The sequence below is a fragment of the Arachis ipaensis genome, chromosome B05 (genome assembly GCF_000816755.2).
Source record: "Arachis ipaensis cultivar K30076 chromosome B05, Araip1.1, whole genome shotgun sequence".
Classification (NCBI taxonomy): Eukaryota; Viridiplantae; Streptophyta; class Magnoliopsida; order Fabales; family Fabaceae; genus Arachis; species Arachis ipaensis.
Window position 1 is genome coordinate 131,990,560 of NC_029789.2, and position 14,091 is coordinate 132,004,650.

Here is a 14,091-nt window from a genome sequence, read left to right on the forward strand (position 1 = left end):
GATTAGTGATTAGTGAATTTTGTTCAAGAATTGGTTTGTTAGTGATTATTTTGAGTTGGTTTGTTAGTGAATGTTGTTTTATTCTTGAATTGGTTTGTTTGTGATTATTTTGATCTGTTAATGATTAGGGAACACTGTTTTTGAGTTACTTGCATAGTGGTTATTTTTCATCTGTTGGTGATTGGTGATATAAGTTAGTATAAATAGAGATTTCATATAAAACTAAAAGAATAAAATATTATTACATGGTATAATTAATTGAGTCATTTAAAATTGTACTATTTTAAATTTTGAAATAAAGTTAATTTGCTTAAGTGACAATTGACAACTGTTCTTGAAAGGAATGTCTTGAGATAGTCATAGCAACAATGTATGAATTTTTGTGTTTGCATCAAGATCATATAATCACATGAATTTATAGGAATTCTCAAGCGATTAATACTTCTTTCATGACAATCCCCAAGATTTTAATGTTGCCATGGAAAGGCTTAAAAAAGTCAATGCTCGGACTTGGAAATACCTAGACAAGATTAAACCCAAGCAATGGAGTAGATCCCATTTCAGTGAATATCCAAAGGTAGACAACTACACGAATAATAATTGTGAGGTGTTTAATGGGAAGATTAAGAAGATGAGAGGAAAATCCATCATCACCATGCTTGAAGAAGTTAGATGCTATGTCATAAGGGAGAAGAGGATACAACGGAAGGTTAACCCCTACACAACAGAGCATACTTGAGAGGGAGAAGAGGACAAGCAATAAATGGAGGCCTCGCTTAACCAAAGACGATGCTGGAAATGTGTACGAGCAGTGTTTACTTGTAAAAGTTAGTGTGAATTTGGGCAAGGGAACTTGCAGTTGTAAACTGTGACAATTGACTGGCCTCCCTTGCAGGCATATATGTGCTACCCTAGCTTATCAAAATAGAAAACCTGAAGAGTTTGCCCATAACTGGCCAACAATGGGCGCATACAATACAACTTATCAATATTCAATACTTCCAGTTCCAGGCCAAGAGTTTTGGGAGAAGGTAGACACTTTGCCTATTCTGCCACCTCGCTATAAGAAACCTATTGGGAGACCTTCCGTCAAGAGAGACAAGAGGAATGATGGTCCTACTGAGGTCTTCGACCCTCATAGAATGAAGAGGAGATACGAAACTATTTTTTGTAAATACTGTCTTCAGGTACCTTAAATCAATGTACAAATTAGATGATTACAATTTCCTATTTTCTCTGCATGTAACTATATTGTTTGCAATTAAAATTATATTATTACAATTTCCTATTTTGATTGCAGCCGGGTCACAATAAGAGGAGTTAGAAGAAGAGGAAAGAAGCAATGACTGGTGGGAGTGGTGCACCTCAGGAGCATGTAGATGCGGGGGATGAAGATCCTGATGTTTTGGCCAAAATGTATTGGGAGAAAACCTTAGAAGCTGCAGATGCTGAAGCAGCAGCAGCAAGCACTGGTGGGGGAAGTGGTTTAGCAGCCCCACAAGCTGTATTTGTAAGTGTCATTTCATTTGATGCACATTATATTTGTCATTAACTACATAACATTCTGCAAATATGTAATCTATTGCTTCTTGTATCAACTCCAGAAAACTCAACCAAATTTCCCACCGAGTTCTGCAATAACTAAAAAGCCTGTTAAAAGGAGAAATATTAAGAGATCTCCTCCAAATGCTACGTCATATTCCAGACCTCCCTCTACAAACCCTCCCACAACCAACTCAAAAATAACACCCATGGTTACACCTTAAACAATGAGAGGTGCTGGTGCTGGGACTACCACATGTTTTATACAGTTTATGCCTACACTTGGTGCAATATCAACTGTTAGAGGCAGAGGAACAATAGTCAGAGGTAGAGAAACATCCATGCAGTGGGCCCAGTAATACTATATCAAGTGGGAGCAACAACTCAACTCCAATACCATAGTTGTTTAGTTGATGAAAACTATGTTGTTTGGTGTATTAGTTTAATCTTATTTTAATCTAAATTAGACTTTTGTGCTTGTTTTGTTGGTATTTTTCATGTGATCAACAGAGATAGTAGACTTTTTTGTTTCATTCTGTTGTTATGAGGTTCTAAGCACAGTCCCTAGACTCTTTAATTTCATTTTGCTAATATGAGGTACTCTTTAAGAGATACTAGACTCTTGTGTTTCTCTATGAATCCACAATGCATCATATGTTGTATGTTGTTTTAACCTTTAAAGACAGTGTTATAGAATTAGAGCTTTGTGTTTCAGTTATGTATGATAGGAATTAATACATGACGAATGCATATTTTAGACATCATCTCATTACTCTTACATGACCTATTTAGTCAAATAAAGCAAATATACATGGTTAGCTATGCCATCTGATTAATCATTCATGGGTACTTCTGTTAAATATAACAAATTGCATTGGTTCAGACTGGTTTGTCATTGTTAACAAGAAAAAATGATCATAAGCAACAACTATCTCCAGATTACATCAATCCTATATTTTCATCACTAAATACAAGTTATAAGCTAAACAAAACACAACTCCCAATGCCATGGTTACAAGCAACACTCTACTTATCCTAACTTCATCCCTGAGTTTTCCCATTTTCCTTGCGATCATGGAGAAGCTTTCATGATTCTCCCCTTCAACTGCAGTGATTGTCAGTTCATCTTCACATCTTGCATGAGAATGCTCCATATTCCTTTTAACTAACGATCTTGCCAGACCTTCCCAACCTTCTTCGACCTCATCCATCCACAAAAAGTATTTGCAGTTTCTTGTCTAGAAAATCAAAATACCCACACCCATCCAACTGTCAATGAAAAAAGAATGGAACCTTCACAAAAAATGAAAAATGCTAAGCCATTACCTTCTAGAGGGGACATCGGATGAACCATCTATTTGGGTTTGTTATCGTGCCAAATTCCATCAATGCAACCTCCAACCTACAGAAGTATCTCCCATCAAGCTTCTTTTCCTTCTTTTTCCTCGAACTCGAAGCATTGCTACAACTTGCATTACTCATAGCAGAGTGAAATCTGCATAGAAACATGGCCAGGGGTTAGAGAATTTTTCTTTGTCAGTAGTCGTATTTAAGAAAGGTGAAGATTTCTGAGTTAGGAGAAAAATTGGAGAAAAAGGAAGAAAGACATATAGGGTTTCAATTTTTGTAGAGTTATACGTTGGGTTACACATAAATAGGTTTGGAGGGGTTTTGTTGCCACGTAGATTCGGAACTAACGGACCAATTGCGTAACCAACGTCAGGGTACTTCCGGCACACAGAGGTCATTTTCAGTAGTTATAAGATGAGTTTTCTTCTTTCATGAATACATTTGTCACTGTTTATATATTTTATGGATACAAATGGCCGCCATTTACTTGCTTTTCGTACATTAACCTAACTGAAAAAGCCATTAGTCCATTACTAAATAGGAGTATACTCCTACAACCCACCTAACTTTGGTTCACTATCACATTAAGCCAACCCAACCCAAACTCTCGGCTCGACTCGAGTAGAGTCGTGGCGTGCCTTCTCTGTTCTCTCCATCACCCTCTCACCCGACGGTAAGTTCTCTGTCTCTCACACCCGCTCGGTCAGCCAATCATATCCCTCCTCGTATCTCTGTCTATTTCCACACACCTTCTGGTCTTGTTCTGCTTTTTAATTTTGTAATTTTCCTATGTTAGTCATTTAATTTCTAGGTTTTGGTTCATGTCATACTTATTCATGATATTTGTGGTGTGTTGCTAAGATGTGGTTGTCAAATACTCGAATTGTGCTCCATGTTTAGGTGTGTTCTGTTGAAGTGCATTATGATGTATGCTATTGTTTTGGTATCATTTTAATTGAAGCTTGTAGGTTTCAATAGCTTGATGAAGAATCTTGATGAACGAGTCAACATTCTCTACATTTTTTAATTTTTTATTTTTTGATAATAATTGCATACATTTTATGGAAAGATTTGGGTAATATCTAATTAATTTGCTACCGATAGATATATCAAATGAATTGATAGATGTCTCTCTTAATGTTATTTATGTGCTAAATCGATTTTAGATAATGGAGAGTGGGTTCTGGGGTTTGAAGTTGATGGTAATCGGTGGCTAAGAGAAGGGAGGGTTGAATCTTAGCTTCCTTTTTCACAGAGTATTACTTTTACTTTTTCAACAAACTTCAGGAGATATTTTCACTTTTGTCTCATAACAAATTGAGAGATATGTTTAGTTTTGTCTCCTGAGAACCAAAAACAGAAAAGAAGTAGAGAAGAAGAATTGACACAAGATATATCCTGGTTCAGCTACTAGGTGCAATGTAGCCTACATCTAGTCCCATCACAATAATGATAAAATTTCACTATCTTTTCAAGATTACAAACACCAATTCTTCCCTAGGATCTACCAAATCCTATCTGGGACAAATCCAGATTCTAACTCCAATCTGAATTTGACTTGGACTCAAACCAAGCTTTCAATAGCAAAGTGCTAACCCAACTTGCAAGGGAATCCCCACAGGATCATGACACACAATAGAAAGATGTACAAAGAAACTCTTAGACATCTATGGCTTTTTCTCTAATTTTGCTCACTACTTTTTCCTCTTATTAGCTTTTTCTTATAAATCTCACCATGTTTGCCTTTTACCATGAAACTCAGACAGACAAAACTAAGAAAAAGAAACTAAATGAACTTCATTGAAGGAGAAGAACTCAGAAAGCTTTAGGGTAGCTATAAGAACTCTGTGCTTTTTCACTTACTCTCCTTACCTCAACCCTTGGCCGTTCACCCTTAATATAGAAGAGTGAAACTTCCAAGGTTGAAGCCAGTTGCACCCTCACAGCATCTTTCTTCTCCAACATCAGTGTAGCGTCGGCTTGAACAAAGGAGGGGGAGAGAAACTGAATCTTTTTGCATGCATCTCACTCATCCTTTTTCATCCAACTTCTTCAATCTTGGCCATTGATCTTGACTTTGGCCCTAAGAATTGATTCTGAGCATTGATGAGCATCTGACCCAAGATGGCTTTATGCTTTCCATTTTTACTTCTTCTAGCTAGAGACTCTGAGGCTTACATCTTCTTTGAAGCACAAAAATGGAAATAAATTTTTGCTGTGCCTTCAAGATAGATTTGCTTCATGAACTAAGGTCTTTCTTTCTTTCTATGGCAAAGAAATCTTTTGGCCCTTCTTCACATATTTTCCTTCTGTGGAAAAAATCTTTCTTAGCCTTTCTTCATAGGCTTTTCTCTGTGGCTTCCATTTTTTTTCTATCTTCTTCTTTGAGTGATTGACCGAAGCAAGAAAAAGAGGAGAGAGAAGAGAGGAAGCAAGAAAGCTTTCAGTGGAAGCTTTCAATAAAATTAAATCACATTGAATTTGGAGTTTCGGTTACCAAGGAGTGTAATTAATTGAATTGAAATTTGAGTTCCAGTAACCAAGGCATGAAGCCTTTGACAATTTGAATCCCCTTTGGTTTGTGATCACTGAACCGGTTACTAAGGCTTTGGGCCATCTTTCCTTAATTTGTTTAGCCACTTGAAGTAAATAATTATTGTTGGGATAAACTTGTTTGTCAACCAAAACGGGATTGTATTGACTGGCCCAATAGAAAATTAAGAGTAAATAGCCAAATTGGTCCCCGAAAGATAGCCCTATCTCCAAATTAGTCCCCGTAAAAAAAATTTAATCAAGAATGTCCCCGAAAAATTTAAAATTGGTAACGTTAGTCCTTCCGTCAACCTTCTGTGAATTCCATCATTGACGCCATTAACTGTTGCTTATATGGCTGTCAGTGTGGCATATCAGCATGCCAGCTTGGCGCATAGTGGCTGGTGACAAGATATGTTTCGATATGTATGTCAAAGTAGTCCTAGGTCTGTAAACCCTAATCCCTTCTTCGTCTGCAATGCCATTATTGTTGCAGCTTTAGATTGATTCTGCAGAGGCCGAAAATTCTTGAGCAACTGCACGATGGGTAGCGTAGGTGGGGGTCGCAGTCGACAAGTGTTGTAATCACAGGGAAGCCATGCTTCGAGCTCGTCGCTGCGGTGGCGGAGGAAGAACCCCGACCAAGTGTGCTTTTGTGGGCTGAAGACAGTGATCAAGAAGTTTGGGACAAAAGAAAATTCAGATAGATTGTTCCATGCTTTTCCAAGATACCGGGTGAGTTATGAATGTAGTCTTGTTGAAGCTTCTAATTTTTTGAGTGGGATTTTGATATTTTTGTACCCTAATGTTGTGTAGAAGGGCAGCCACTACAATTACTTTAGGTGGGCTGAGGATGATGAGTATGAAGGATTAGAGCACTTAGGAGATGTTAAAACTGATACAGAAATGGAGAGTGATGTTGTTGTCTTGAACCATAACCTATCATGGAGAATGATGAGCTTAGAAGCTGAAGTTAGAGCACTTAGGATGCAACTGTATTTTGGATTAATAGTTGTGATTGTGGTTTTTATGATTATGTGTATGTTCTTTAGTGGCAAGTGAAGCAGTTATTGTGAAAATGTGGATGTTGTGAACCTTGATAGTTTGCTGTTATTGTGAAAACCTTGTATGTTCATATTTCTTTACTAGTAAAAAGGTTATCTACATGCAACATTTTTGTTGATCATAACATAATGTAAGCAAATCAGAAGAAGCAGAATTAAAATTAACTGAACTAGAAATAGAATAACATCACCAATGGTGTACTAGTTTCCATTATCTCAGATTCAAGTAACAACATTGTTTTAACATGATAATAACACAAAGGTAGAAGCTGATAGTCTAATACTAATATACCATAATGGGCCTTACAAAAAACAGGGCTATTGAAGATACCACAACTACCACATTGTTTATAAATGGCAAAATTTGGCCCTAACAAAATAACAGATACTAATTGCCCTATATTTCATGTCTTCAAGTCTTGAAGTCATTCCATGTCTTTTTTTCTGGGAGGTTTAAACCCGGAGTTGGAACAAATTTCATGAAGCTAGCAAGCTTCTTGGCTATTGCGAAGCTGCTACCCTTGATCGTTTTAGTAGATACAGCAACTGGTTCTGGAGCAACAGGCTTTGGAGAGGCATTTCCCTTTGCCCTGGCCCTGGTGACATGGAGTTTTGGAGGCCTTCCTCTACCTCTAGTTTGCATCAAATAGTTATCATCATTGTCTCAAATAAGAACAGCTACAAGTAACTAATGTTCTATTTGAAACTGAATAGAAGATAACCTGAGTAACATTGGTTGAGGTCTGTGATTGTTGTGTCAGTGGAAGCTGAGCATGCTGAGTAACAGGAATTTTAGTCTGTTCATCTGGAGCAGCTGGTGCTATTGCAGGTAGTGTCTGTATGGGCTGAGTGTCATCTACCTTTTCTGCTTCTGGACCAGGTGCAGCTTGTGGTGGTGGCACAATTGCAAGTTGCAATTGCATTATCCTTGCTTTTTCTTGAGCATCGTCTTGCTTTTTCTTGCTGCAAGTTCTCTTGTTGTGGCCCACGTCTCCACAGTACATGTACCGAATTGGAGCATACTTCCTTTTCATCTTTGTCTTCGTGCCAGTGGGTCCTTCAGCCTTGTCCTTCCTTCTATTTGTTGTTGGTCTGCCTGATTTAGGTTTGATTGGAGGTGGAACAGGTGCAGGAGAACCAGTTTTCTCCCATAGATCTTGTCCCTTGACATGATTCACATTGAATTGGTATGTTCTTCTGTACGCCTCCATAGTCAACCATTCGTGGCAATACTCCTCAGGCCTCTTATCATTTTTTTTCTTGAATGGCTGATATTGCGTGCATACAAGGCATTCCTATATATTTCACAAAAAACAATTTCATTTAGTGAAGTACGAAACATGGTATGTATCTAAAAGAAGAAATGAGTTATGAATTCAACCTGTCAACTGCCAAAACCTGCAGGAGAAAGTATGGTTACCCAAATCTACCACCATATTAGTTGGCCATCCTTGAACTTTGTACACTTCCTCTTTGGCATCACCTGACCAGTAGGGAGCCCAGTTTCTGGATAACTTAATAAGAGATTCTAGCCTACTTTGCTGAACTGGAGTAAGTATTCCTTGATAAGTCAGAAGCTTCAGTCTATTGTCAGATATGCTTTTCATAACCATTCTTCGTACCTCCTCCGCCAGGCTCAGAATAGGCTTTCCTCTGTCATGCTTGGTCTTTGCATTGAAGGATTTAGTCTATTATCAGATATGCTTTTCATAACCATTCTTCGTACCTCCTCCGCCAGGCTCAGAATAGGCTTTCCTCTGTCATGCTTGGTCTTTGCATTGAAGGATTCACAAACGCTGTTGCATATGTTTTCTACCTTTGGCCCTTCACTGAAAGAGGCTTTGGTCCAACCTTCCTTCGGCCACTTGGCTAAATATTCCCAAGCTTGTTGATTAATCCTCTTGATTCTAGTCATATTCCTTTCGAACTCAACTGGGGTCCTCGATCTTGCACACTCCCAGACCAAGTACTTAAGCTCGACGCTGCCCCACTGTTTAGAGAAGTTCCTCCACAAATGCCAGAAACAAAATCTGTGTGGAACTGCTGGCACGAGTTCTTTGACAGCAGGTATTAACCCCTGCACAAACAGTCAAACCCGAAAAGATTTATAGTCATTTTAGTCCTTGAAAGAATCATCATTAAATCAGACATGTCCTTAAAAATTAAATCGCGATTCAAATTGGTCCTCACCTTTTGCATATCTGAGATGAAACACAAGTTCTTTGCCTCATATTCTCCTAGGTCTAAGAGGAGCAGCTCCAAAAACCATTTCCAGTTCTCTTTGTTCTCAACATCAACAATTGCATATGTAATCACAAAAATGTGATTGTTTGCATCTTGTCTGCATGCAGTGAGAAGCTGTCCTCCATGTAATGTTTTTAGGAATGCCCCATCTAGACCTATTAACGCAGCTCTATTTTTTTGCTTTCTTGCGCAAATGTGATTGTCAACTAGTGTTTTTATCTGCCAGGAATCATCACTGGGGTTGTGTGCACAATATACTACCTATGGACAGTCTTCACACTTACAAACAGCCCTGACTCTAACCTTGTCATTTTTAGAGAACCTTATATTCCTACCCCATTGTATAGTATAATCTCTAGTGGCAGTCATAAAATGTTGCTTGGATTTGAAAACCATACTTACCTCAAACTTCAGATCACCAAATTTGGCCTTGTCATTATAATGTGGATACATAGCTGGCCCTTCGTCTTCAGAGTCTAACTCCTGGACAGAATCTTCTGACTTCCATTCATCTCCATCTGATGATTCTTCATACAAAAATTCCTCATCTGACTCTGAAATTACATGAATTCACCACAAAATTGTAATACAAAAAAAAGTAATTCACACAGATCTATGAAACAAGCAAATTCAATAACTCATACACAATTAATTATACAATACCTCCATCAGAGCATTCATCAGATTCGATATCCTCATAGCTGGAGTCATCAGTGTCAATAGCTTTGTCCCTTGTTCTATCAGCAGCAGGCCTATGCTTCTCTCTGTGATCTACTTTCTTGGTCCTAGAAGACTCTACTCCATCAACTCCACTGTCACTGTCATTACTGTATATAGAATCCCCTGCAACTTTTGGAGGCTTATACAAACTGTCTTCAGCACTCTCATATGAATCATGAGAGTCACTATCATTATCAACCGGAGTTGCCTTAACTTGCCTTCCAGATCTTGTACTGGTTGTAGCTTTCACCTTCTTGTTGATCTTATCAGCTGTTGTAGCCTTGCTAGAAATTTTAGCAGCCTGGAGTTTAGTCTAAGGTTTGGGCTGCTGGATGGGCTTTTCCATGGGCTTAGTTTTGAGCTTTGGAGTGGGCTTAGGTGTGGGCGTACATGTGGGTTGAGGGGTGGGTTGAAGAGTGGGCTTAGGTGTGGGCTCAAGAGTGGGCTGAGGAGTTGGCTCAGGTGTGGCTTTAGGTGTGGGCTTAGGTGTGGGCTGAGGAGTGGGCTTAGGTGTGGGTAACTTGGTGTGCTGAGTTTTGGCTCTTTTTGGCTAAAGTGATTTTTTTGTTGTCTTACAATAAGGTTGGCACATTGCATCATTGTGGTCCTTGTTTATTTTCTCTACGAGTTCAGGGATGGTTGGCAACTGTAGTACATCATCACCATCCTCGCTCATGCAGTCAACCACGTGTGGCTTAGACACCACATGTTCAAAATAGATGTTTATGAAGTGATGATTCCTCCTGTAATCCTTAACCAATGCCAACAGATCAGCGTCATTTTCTAGCCTCCTCAAGCCATTATCCAGCAGTGTTCCAGGCACTTTCCACAAGCAATTGTTCATCTCAGCATATCCTAGCTCCTTATAGTATCCCTTCACAAAGAAAACGTCTAGAGTGTTTGCTTCTACACCCATTAATACTTCAGTATTATCTGGTTCATAACACAGATAACCTGATTCATTTGTTTTGAACTTCCCACCATGGTGAAATACAAAGGTCATAGGGGGACCTTCCATCTAAAACCAAAACAGCAACACATACAACTAATGAAAATTTTTTTCATAAAGAGGCAAAGCAGATTCAACATCAACTACCAAAATGAATCTAAAATACACACACATGCAGCTACACAGAACACAAACATTGTTCTCAAGACTCGAAAAACAGGGTCATTCATGGATCATCACCAAAGCCCTAAGCCTGAACACATTCTCCTAAACCCTAACATTGCAAACAGTAACAATGGATTTCCAACGATAATACAAGCACACTCATCAGGAGATAAAACCACAATCAATCTCAGAAAATAACAAAAGAAAGGTAACCTACCTCTCACACAAGGCGATGGAGTGCCCTTTTCGGTTGACCAATGTTGTCGCAAACCGGTCACCTGCAACTCCAGCACAATGTCGCCGTCGGTCTAGCCTGGTAGTCGCCATTCAATGCTTCATCTTCGTGGAGGTAACAACTAAGAGGAAGGGATTACAGAGGTTTTTTCTTTCCAGAAGAAGGATGTAACTAGAGAGATGTAAGGAAACAGGGATGGAAACCCAAGCGTTGTAATGGGAAGGAAAGAAAATGACGCCGTTTAAGGTTTCGCTGAGGTGTCACACTAACGGCCAGGTCAGCAGATGTTCATGCCGTTACTCAAACATTTGACGGAAGGACTAACGTTACCAATTTTAAATTTTTCGGGGACATTCTTGATTAAATTTTTCTTACAGGGACTAATTTGGAGATCGGGCTATCTTTTGGGGACCAATTTGACTATTTACTCATAAAATTAAATTTTTCTTCCTGCACACAAGCAGCAACATCAAATAACTAATTAGAAAAAATTAAATAAACACTTAATAATTTTAATTTTTTAATTTATATATTAATAATGTTTGATCATCATTTCAATTTTTCAAACTAAACAGAAGTCATGTAATCCTATGGTATGCAACACAGTTTTGAAGATGGTCACAAGAGGACTTGTGATATTTTAGCTGTAAGGGATCTTTGTTATTTAGAATTGCTATGATGATTTTGTAACATACAGAAGCGGATTCTATTGGTAGTGTGGAAGTATGTTTTTACGCTCTAAACCTTTGATGGATTTTTGTGTGTTTATGATTTATTCCTTTAAGTTGAGCTTGTCATTTTATTTATCAAAGACAATAATAAAATGAAATGATACCGTTCTTATTAGATGAATGTCCAATCCTTCATCTGTGCTTATTATAGAATCAAAATGTTTGATGTTTATTTTATGAAAATCTCACATTACTTAAGTTTTCTCCTAATACTTGTAAAAAATCTAGCTACACATACATGTAATTTTCATCTTCTTTATAAGACTACTTATTTATGATATATTATCCAATAAACGACTAATGGCCATTGAATATTTCTTCCTGATATTTGTTAAGAATATTTCGGAGTAAGTTTTGATTGGTTTACTCGTCAATTAGGTGAATAAGCCGGGTTTGGAAACTTGAATGCAAAGTTCCTAATCCTTGGTTGAGGCATATCAACAGGGCCGATGGTTTACTCGTCAAAAAAAGTTTGTATTCTTTTGTAGGATTGATTTCAGCTAACATTGATTATGTGAAAATTTCTTTTGAAGTAAAGTCATATATGTTTGGTAAATTTTTATAATTGACAATTAAAATCAACAAACATTTTAACTGGAGAAGTGATAAATTTTCACATATGATATAATTAATTTTGACCCATAATCAATTACAAAATTTTGGTTAATTGGAAATCTAATGTCATTTATGATGATGTACATAATTGATTTTGATCCACTATAATTGATTATGGGTGCTGCAAACTGGGGGAACCCAAACATGCACTAATTAATGTTGAGAAACAAAAATGAATGACACTTTGGTATGTTATTCCTGCTCTGAACTTGCTGGAATTGAGATACTCCTGGTTTCTTTATGAGACGTTTATGTCTGTAGTTCTATCTGTGTCCCCGTTTAAATTACAAAATGGTTACGTTGATTTCGGTCTTTTTGTGGCTATTCCTTTGCAAAATTGTAAAATAAAAAGATTTGTAATTAGTTAATGTTGAAAACAAATATAATGTCATTTCGGTATCCGATTAATCACTTTGCTACTGAATACTGTTACTGTAGTTTCTGTTCTGAAGTTGCTGGAACACCATGGTTTCCGTAGAAGAAACATTTTGTATCTCTACTGCAATCTATGCCCCTATTTTAATTACAAATTGTTACTTTGATTCATTATGTAGGGGTTTGTGGTGATTCCTTTGCAAAATCATAAAAGAAGCTTTGTGATTAATCATTGTTGAAAATGAAAATGAATGTCACTTTTGTATCTCATTAATGATTTTTCTGCTCAACATAGTTGTTTCTGTTAACAAATTTTTGGGATTGAATTACAGGTTTCTTATAGGAGTTAGTTTTTGCAATAGCATGATTGTGCATGATGAAAAGAAAAATGTTCTAAGGGTTTAACCTTGTTGCTATTGGAAATTTCACAAGTGGAGTTATCTCCTTAGCTTATCTTTCAATCTGTTTGGTTTTCGGTGAGCCAGTTGTGGCTTTCAATTGCAAGTTAAAAATGTTTGTTAGGATTTGGTTTCTTTAGTTACAAGTTTGGTTACCATGAAATTAGAGATGTTGTAAGGGTATGCATATAAGCAATAGGGTTAAGCATGGTGGTAAACAAGTTGGTCTTTAGGGTGAAGACCAAAGGTTGAACCTTCAAGGCGCCTTCCTATTTACAACAATGCATAGTTGATTGTTCATACTTCATACCATCTTTGTGAATACTACTGTCAAAGATAAAAATAATCTTTGCTTTGTAAATTTTGGTTTAATAAAATATTTTTTCACTTTTTTTCTCCCTTTCTTTGCAGCTTCAGTTAGCAAGTTATTCATGTTCAATTACAAGTTTATTAGATGTTGGATTCTGTAATCACTAGTTAGCTTTACAAAGGGGCTTGGTATCTGAATGACTAATTGTATTTACCAAATGTGACATAGGTGTTTGGTGCTGAGTATGTCTCCCTACATGTTAGAAAGAGCAATCGTGTTGCATTTAATTTGTACACGGAGACATTGGGTTACAAGATTCATGATGTGGAGGCGAAGTATTATGTAGATGGGGAGAATGCTTATGACATGAGGAACCAGCTCAAGGGGAAGCAGACGCATCAGCATCCTCATAGTGGGGGTCATCACCACCACCACTACAATCATCATCGTGAGCATGGTGGTGGTTGTTGTTCTAGTGAAGCAAAGGCAGAGAAGACAGAGACGAGAAATGCGAAGCGCACCTGATTGTAAGAGCAATTTTCCTCCATTGTGTTTCTCTGTAAATGAAATTTTCTTTTCTTTTTTTGTTGTTGTTATGAAAGAAACTGGGTATTGACTTGGGCACTCTGAGAGGATAAAAGACTCAATAGATGTTGGTACTGTGTCTGTGTCATTGGTGGATCAGAAATTGTTGGTGATAGAGGAGGTACGTTTGTATTGGTCGAAGCAAGATTTGCAACACCTTTAACAGGACCTTTGTTTTTGAATTTTCCATATCCTGGAGAAAAGCCATGAATACAAAAGCATCGATCAATCGTATGTCCAAGAACCCCGCAATGAGAGCACAAAGGTCTTCACGAT

General features: G+C 37.6%; 1 protein-coding gene across 1 annotated transcript; it reads left to right on the forward strand.

Annotated features, from left to right (window-relative positions):
• Nucleotides 10,799-13,755, forward strand: LOC107641151 (N-terminal acetyltransferase A complex catalytic subunit NAA10-like). The gene is made up of 2 exons (XM_016344658.1): nucleotides 10,799-10,915; nucleotides 13,459-13,755. The coding sequence occupies exons 1-2, from the start codon at nucleotides 10,799-10,801 to the stop codon at nucleotides 13,753-13,755; spliced, it is 414 nt and encodes a 137-aa protein (XP_016200144.1).